The sequence below is a fragment of the Zingiber officinale genome, chromosome 6B, assembly GCF_018446385.1.
Source record: "Zingiber officinale cultivar Zhangliang chromosome 6B, Zo_v1.1, whole genome shotgun sequence".
NCBI lineage: Eukaryota > Viridiplantae > Streptophyta > Magnoliopsida > Zingiberales > Zingiberaceae > Zingiber > Zingiber officinale.
The window spans coordinates 125,015,428-125,024,059 of NC_055996.1; the positions used below are offsets into that span (position 1 = coordinate 125,015,428).

Below are 8,632 nucleotides of genomic sequence, written 5' to 3' on the forward strand. Positions count from 1 at the left end.
AGTGGATCTGGATAAGGTCTAGCTTGGCTATTTAAGGAGGGTTCGATCAGTTGCTTCGACAAAACACTTTCTAAGATCAAGAACGAACAACTGTTGTTCTACTTCGACAATCAACGAACGACTTTTATTTCTATTATTGTCGATAACTTTATTATATTGCTGTTGTACTTCAAATTTGTAATCTTTGTTCGAACTATTAGTGATTGCCCACCGAAAGCGATCAATGATCGTGGGCCTTGGAGTAGGAGTCGTCATAGGCTCCAAACCAAATAAAAGAAACCTTGTCAGCATTGCTAGCTCCTCGTCTCTTTCTATCTTCCGCTACGTTATTCTGTGTTTTACGAAACTAGTGAAAAAGACACGAGTACTATTCACCCCCCTTTCTAGCACACATCGATCCTATAGAGAGTTGAGTGATCGGACACATCAAGGAGACGAAGAGAACCCTCTCTCTCTAAGTCTAGATCTTTTAGTCCTAATTTTTGGTCCTTTTTATAATTTGCATGTTAGATTATGATAAAAATTCAATTAAAATTGACTGCGATATTCTCTGGATTCACGTTCCCACCTAGGTTATAGTTTTAGGTCGAGTTAGGCGGCCAAAGGCCATCGATGGTTGGCGGACTGTATGGTACCAAGCAAGGGTGGCCTGCCCACTACCGGTGGTCTCCAATCACCTAGCTCGACCCAAAACTATAACCTAGGGTGGGAAGGTGAACCCAGGGGAGATTATAATCAATTTTGGTTGGATTCTGACTACGATACGACATATAAATTTTAGAAGGGACCAAGAAGAAATCAAGGATTGCTGACTAGAGGATCCGATCTCTCCCTCTTCAGACAGTTTGGATTTGCTTTATCCATAATCTCTAGTCTCATCTTGGTCCCTTCTCTCATTTGCACTTTGGATACTATTTTATTTACGTTCAAACTTCTATGAAATACTACCTATACTTATTAGTGACACACTTAAAATGAAATTCACTCTATCAAGCTCAAATCTAAATTTAATTAAAACATTCTCACTTGCATAAAAAATAATGAGTTCACCTGAAAAAAAATAAAAATAGATAAACTTTAACTACAAATTATCTAAGTGTGCTACTAATGAGTTAGGTAAGCTTTTAGAAAAGTTGGAGCATAAATAAGATGATATTCCAAGTATAAATAAGAGAAGGGGCCAAGAGGAAGAGGAGATTAAAGATTGTGGACTACGAATGCTCTCGGACACTGATGATTAAGGATTGATAAGCAAAAAAAAAAAAAAAAAATCGAAATAATTTTAATCAAATAAAAAATATTTTGAATGTAATAATTTTAATTAAATTAAAAAATATTAAATAAATTTTATAGTAGTTATGTCTCTAGTAGTTATATATTCTACTAACTAGCGTATTTGTTGCGGACATGTTATAAACCCTAATTTTCATCCCCCCAACAGAAGCAATTGTTCTTCTCGACGATCCGCGCATCGTTGATACTTGAATCCCATTGGCACGCCAATCAAATCTTCTTTCCGGCTAAACAAATAAGAACCCAAACCCTCATCTTTCACTTCACTCCCTTGTCTCCCTTCCCTTTCCTCGCTTCTCTCTTTCTTGTTCGAAGAGGAAAGACAAATTGAGGTCCAGGAGTAGGATTTAAGGCGAAAGAAAAGGGATATGGAGATCGGTGGCGGCAACTCCCTGCCGGGAATCGGTCCGGCGGCGAAGAAGCGGAAGGTGTGTTACTTTTACGACCCGGAGATCGGGAACTATTACTACGGGCAGGGGCATCCGATGAAGCCGCATCGGATGCGGATGACCCACGCGCTGCTCGCCCAGTACGGCCTCCTCGGCCACATGCAGGTGTACAAGCCCAACCCTGCCCGCGACCGCGACCTCTGCCGTTTCCACGCCGACGACTACGTCACCTTCCTACGCTCCGTCACCCCCGAGACTCAACAGGAGCAGATCCGCGCCCTCAAGCGCTTCAATGTCGGCGAGGACTGCCCCGTCTTCGACGGCCTTTACTCCTTTTGTCAGGCCTACGCGGGCGGCTCAGTTGGTGGCGCTGTCAAACTCAACCATGGGCACGACATTGCCATCAACTGGGCTGGCGGCCTTCACCATGCCAAAAAATGCGAGGCCTCAGGTTTCTGCTACGTTAATGACATCGTGCTAGCCATCCTCGAGCTCCTCAAGCGCCATGAGGTGCGTCCATTTTTTTTTTTTTTTTTGTAGGTTCCGAGGTTTTCTTTTCTTCGTTCTTATTTTTCGATCTCCATAATGGATTGTGGCTAATAATGTTAAGTTGTTAATACTCATGCTGTTATGACTAGAGGTTGCATCTGCTCCTATGTATTGCTTGTAGATTGGGAAGATCTTTCAACAATGAACATAGCGGTGGCAAAAATATAAATAGGTATTCATTAACACTTCAATTCATACAGCTACAAGGAGGTAACTGAGGAACTTTGTTGCTCTCATAGGATGACATGCTAGGTCCTCAAGACAGATTGGGACTATTATGAGTTTCTTAGCTGCATTAGATTTAGAACTTACTTCTAGATATATTTTTCTTTATAATGATATTTCTTTGTGTTGTTAGAGCAATAACAGTTCCCTGATTCATATGCAAAGATGGCTTTCGCCTTACAGATTGCTTTTTGAGTTGTTAAGCTTTAGTAGCATGCAGATATAAATTGATGGTCACCAAAATGTAACCATCATGACATTCATTCCTAGTTTTATTGAATCACCATTACAAGTGTCATCATGGAAGTTAGGATATTACTTTCCTTACTTTTTTCATGCAATGGTTTTATTATTCTAGGACATTTGTATACAATTTGGATGTATCACATATTGTGTAAAGTGAAATTATATACATGTCCCCACATAAATGGTATTTTAGGTTACTGAGAGTGAATAATATGAAGTTCTATTAGCATATCACCATGTTTTATATATATTTTTTTCGACTAACGCTATGTTTCAACTCAATGCTGACATGACTTCCTATTGGAACTCTATGCAAGGCCCGTGAAGATTTTTTCACTGTCTTATCGGATCTAAGAAAAATCAATCCTGAATCCAGTTTTTGTATCATGATCTTGTTATATTAAACTTAAATTTTGCTAGATTTTTGAAGCTAACCTACAAGTTCTCTTTACATCTCTAAGATTCTTTTGCTTATTTACCTATTTTTAAAAGAAAATACTGCTGTTAAGATGCATGTTCTCTCATTTATCTGTATAGACACATACACACACAATGCACATATACAGAATTAGTTGTGTGCATGAATAAATTATAAACATATTTGCACAATCACATCAGTTCCATCAAAAGGTATATTTATTTCTTCCTCTGAGTTACCTTTGGAACTTAAAAAATACAGTAAACATGGCATCTATTGACCTGACTATTTTTGAACAGTTGATCTTGTTCAAGCATACACTAATTGTTCCGTCTATTGACCTGCCTATTTTGATTTGATGAAAAATTGAATGTTGTTTGATGATTGTATATATATGTATCTAAATCCTCAGAAGTGGAATCTTAGGCTGCATTTATTTTGGACAATTTTCCTGGTTTCCTATATTATTTTATAATAAATTATTCTTTTATGTAAATGTGTAAAGGGTTGTAAACAAGCTAAGCCGAACCAAGCTTTGGGATGTTCAAGCTTGTTTGATAAGGTAACCGAGCTGAGCCTAAAATGAATCAAGGCATTGAAATGATTGTTCAAGCTTGACTTGGTCTACTTTTTATGAGCTAGAGCTTAGTTTAAGCTTGGCTTGAGCTTGGTTCGTTTAGATGTTATCGAACTCTCAATTCAAGCTTGTTTGATTGTTTGAAACTTTTGTTTGTTTGATTGATTATTGAGCTTGTGTTAATTTTGAACTTGTTTGTTCATTTTAAAAATTTCTTTGTTTATTAAGTATATTGATAAGAGTTTTATTAATGAACATGGTTTGTGAAACGACTGTTGTTCATGAACATTAACGAGTTGAACATATATGTGTTCAAACTTATTTGTTTAGTTTAACGAGTTGTTCAATCATATTTATTTAATTGATCTTGTGTGTATTGAACGATTATAAATAAGCTCTTACCATGTCGAACACCTAGCTTGTTTATGAACGTTTGGTTCATTTACAACCTTTATGTGTTTGATCATAATTTTTCAAAAAAAAAAATGAGTACAATCAAAATAATAAATAAGTAATTTTTTCTTTACCTTTTTTGGGAGATCAATCATTCTTTTATAATAAATATTTCTTATTTTATATAGAGATGAAAAAGACTGTAACAAATATATCCCTTTTCACTTTTCATTTTTTTGGATTTTAATTTTTATCTTGGGAAAGGAAAATTAGGAAAATTTTCTGGAAATAAACAGCCTTAGAATTTCCTGCAACGTCTCAAAATTTTGACCTAGAGAGAGCCTAATCGTTCACTTAACTATACTGCACTATTTCCATTCTTTGAGATTGATTTGACTGACTTAACAGTGGTCATTAGCTTGTTTCAGTGTTCTCCTAATGTCTGATATTTTTGTTGTTTGACCATAAATTTTTATGCACTCATCTACAGCGTGTATTATATGTGGACATTGATATTCACCATGGAGATGGTGTGGAGGAGGCATTCTATTCCACAGACAGAGTCATGACAGTTTCATTTCATAAATTTGGAGACTACTTTCCTGGAACAGGAGACATACGTGATATTGGATATGGGAAAGGGAAATACTACTCACTCAATGTCCCATTAGATGATGGGATAGATGATGAGAGCTATCAATCTCTCTTCAAACCTATCATGGGAAAAGTTATGGAAGTTTACCAACCTGGCGCCGTGGTCCTTCAGTGTGGTGCTGACTCATTATCCGGAGACAGGTTGGGATGTTTTAACCTTTCCATCAAAGGTCATGCCGAATGTGTGAAATACATGAGATCTTTTAATGTGCCACTGTTGTTACTTGGTGGTGGTGGATATACTATCAGGAATGTTGCTCGATGTTGGTGCTATGAGGTATTGTGGTAAACAAACCCTCTCTTTCATTAAATTGCCGAATCATCTAGCACCTTTTTCCTGATTCACATATTTTCGATCACTGAACTATGAATTTTATAACATTTTCTAAAAACAGCACATATACTATTTTATTGTTGTTCCATTTTGCTCACTACTTATTTATATCAACATATACATAATCATGTAGGAAGTTTTTTAATGATTATTCAGTTTTTTCAGCATTGTAAGTGTAAGATTCTTGTTGCTTTGTAATTGTACTTTCATTAACAATATGTATTGTTTGGATCTGTTCTAAAACGCCTGATAAAAGTTGCGTTCATGGACAAAGCAATCTCTTGTTATTGTATGTCAATAAGCACAAGTTAAACTTCCTCATCTCTAGGTGTACTTTATTTGCCTTGTGTTATATCAATCCCATCTCATTGGTACTAGTTTAATGTGTTCTAACTTTGTTCGATCTCACTTGGGCAGACTGGAGTTGCCCTTGGGTTAGAAATTGATGACAAGATGCCTCAAAATGAATACTATGAGTATTTTGGACCGGATTATACTCTTCATGTTGCACCAAGTAATATGGAAAACAAAAATTCGTATCAGCAATTGGATGATATTAGATCAAGGCTTCTAGACAATCTCTCAAGGATTCAACATGCTCCTAGTGTCCAGTTTCAAGAACGACCTCCTGATACAGAGATTCCTGAGGTACTTCTCACTTAATGGAATGTCATGTTTTTGAAGGTTGCGTTATCTTTGACCTGATTTTATGACACTTCTCTTTTATGGTTGAAGTTTATTTGGTACCTCACTATAACTTTACATGCAACCCTGGTAAGAGATGATTGAGCATGTCTTATAAAAAAACAAATAGATGGGTCATTGGAAAAATCATGGAAAAAGTTTCTCTGGTTTGTAAGATAATACTTATTAATTATCAATTCATCTTCTGATTCTTATTAATTGTAGAAAAAAAATACACGCAACCTATGAGGATTTGATGATGATGATGATCATCATCATCTATGATTGTTCCATCGATCTGAGGATGGTTGTATGGATCACCCCTCAATGAGCTCTTTGCAATACTATATCATCATTTGTCATCTAGTATTTGAATATGTGCAAGGCTATAGCACTAGTAATGTTCAAATTAATTAAATTATTATTATTAATTTTTATCAGTTTACTTTCACTTTGCTCAACCTTTTTCACTTTCCACTCTGATAGTTTCAAAGTTAACCATAGAATATATTGTTACCTTTGAACATATCCATACAATGTCAACCTAATTTCTTGCATTTTATCAATCTTTGGAGTTGTATCTAGTTGCTTCCAAATAATAGTTTTTTTATATAAATAAATTGTCTATTTAGCATTTTCATCTCTAATAATTAATATTTTGTATGTCTTTTGAAAATTAATTAAAGAAATGATTCAATGAGCATTTCCTGTGTTAGCTGTGACCATTGAAATCAAAAGTGACATATCGACTTTTGCATGTGTCTTATGGCACTAGAGGATACTTAGGGGGCGTTTGGTTTGCGTTTTCCACGCTGTTTTCTATTTTCATTTTCTGAGAAAATGGAAAACGTGTTTGATTTGCCTTTTCCACGTTCATTTTTAAGAAAATGAGAGAGCGTTTTCTAAGAAAACGGAAAACGCGGAAAAGTCATTTTCTAAAAAACGAAAAACACGCGTTTTTCAGAAAATGAAAATGAAAATGGGGCAAACCAAACGCACCCTTAGCTTCTTCACCTGTTGAATACATTGTTGATTCCACTCTATGTAAAGCTGGCTGTATCCATAAGCATGTTGTCAAGGAAAAGATGATATTGGATCTGAAAATAATAATAGTAAAATTGATCTGTTAACAAGGTCGAGGTCAAATAAGTTGTTTTCTTTACACCAAGCATTAACATGGCATGTGTTTTCACCAGTAGTTGTGCCACTTCCTGAATGAATATGAAATCCAAGAATTGTTCTGAACCTGATACCCACTACTATACCCCTTTAATCCACTACTTTTGAGTAAATATCAAATCTGAGGCAATGCACCTTTATTTGGAACCACTTTACTATCTCTTTGGATACATTTGATACAAACATAACAACATGTTTCTTATTGAGGACTTGTTGGATTGATAAGTACATATAAGAGATTAGCATGGGAATTATATGGTTAGCTGTTTAAGAGAGTAATTACTTTGATGATATCCAGCCTGATGAAGATCATGCAGATCCAGAGGTAAGGCATGATCCTGATTCAGACATGGAGGTTGATGACTCCAAGCATCCAGATGAGTCAGTAAGGTAGTTATTTTGTTACTTCTTCGGCTTATTTTCTCCATCGGACCACTTTATGCATTCTCCTGACTCATGTTTGATTGCAGAAAACCGTTTCCTATTAATATCCAGAATGTGAGAATCAAGAAGGAAACCAAGGAAGGTGATGTAAAATATCAGGTACATTATTCTGATATGTTTCCCCTTCACTTTTAAACATATGAAAGTATATCTTCTGTATACAGAAAATTTATTAATGATTTATTTTGCTGTATATGGTCATCTTACTATCATGTATAGTAGGCTGACATTTCTGATACCTTAGTTGAAGGGCTGAGCATTTTCTGGATTTAATCACAAATTTCGTGGTCCTCTTTGCCTTTGTTGATTTTCAGGAAGATCAAAAAATTACAGATCATTTGAAAGCTGTAGAAGCAGTTGTTGAAGAAATCTCTGGTTTCAAGGTAGCATGTATATCCGATGAAAAGCGGCTTCTAATCATAGATGAAATTTGCTGGAAGTCTTATTGGTTTTTGTTTTTGGTTATTGCATAGTAGGCTTCTGATGTTGGATCCACGGCGATAGATGAACCCAGGAGTATAAAGATGGAATTGGAGAGCAAGATTAAGTTGTCCGATGCACTAGAAAGTGCAGGCAAACACCAGTTTTAGTTGACTTGGCGTGGGTGGACAGTTTTAGTTAGCGCCGGAAGATCAGCCGCACTATTTCATGCTAGTACCGCAGATTTGGAAGTCCAGTCTGGTGTTTAAGATACATCTACTAATGTGATTCTGGTATTATTCTGTTAAATTGAAACATTATGCTTAAACTATCTATTTACCAATGTGATATTATTTGTACAGGCAAATTGAAATATTATGCTGAGAGGTTCCTGGTAAACTCAGAACACAATTTCTAGTCCACCATGACGCCTTTTGTAGACTGTAGTTGTTAAATCATCACAATTTTGGTTCAAAATTATTTGGGTAAAAATTAAAAGGGTTTGTCAAATTAAATAATGTAGTGAATGTGATGAAGTTTCTTTAGGTTGTCTTGCTCATTGAATTTTAAATTAGGTTATTACTTTCTAATAAATAAAATCAACATAAAATAATAATGTTATTGTAGAAATTAACAATCGTATAGTAGCTATTTATGATTAAATAATATTTATTTATAATGTAAGGAGTGTTATGGAGTTATCTTAGTTTGTTTGTTTATTGAAATATTATTTTAAGAAGGTTATTACTTTTTAATAAGCAAAATGAACATAAGATGATACAAGAAATTAGTAATTAACTGCTACATATTGTAATAATTATCTATTA

General features: G+C 35.2%; 1 protein-coding gene across 3 annotated transcripts; it reads left to right on the top strand.

Moving 5' to 3' along the window:
- Window positions 1-1,407: 1,407 nt before the first annotated feature.
- On the top strand, window positions 1,408-8,216 carry LOC121989365 (histone deacetylase 1-like). Of its 3 annotated transcripts, XR_006114239.1 has the most exons (8): window positions 1,408-2,192; window positions 4,581-5,021; window positions 5,496-5,726; window positions 7,240-7,331; window positions 7,412-7,484; window positions 7,700-7,768; window positions 7,862-8,098; window positions 8,168-8,216. XR_006114239.1 is itself a non-coding variant. In XM_042543361.1 (7 exons), exons 1-7 carry the CDS (start codon window positions 1,662-1,664, stop codon window positions 7,859-7,861), a joined length of 1,440 nt encoding a protein of 479 aa, XP_042399295.1. In that variant the 5' UTR covers window positions 1,408-1,661; the 3' UTR covers window positions 7,862-8,216. The 3 variants fall into 3 exon arrangements, 2 of the variants coding, with proteins under 2 accessions (XP_042399295.1, XP_042399294.1); XM_042543361.1 differs by having other exon boundaries at window positions 7,859-8,216; XM_042543360.1 differs by having other exon boundaries at window positions 7,862-8,216.
- Window positions 8,217-8,632: the final 416 nt, after the last annotated feature.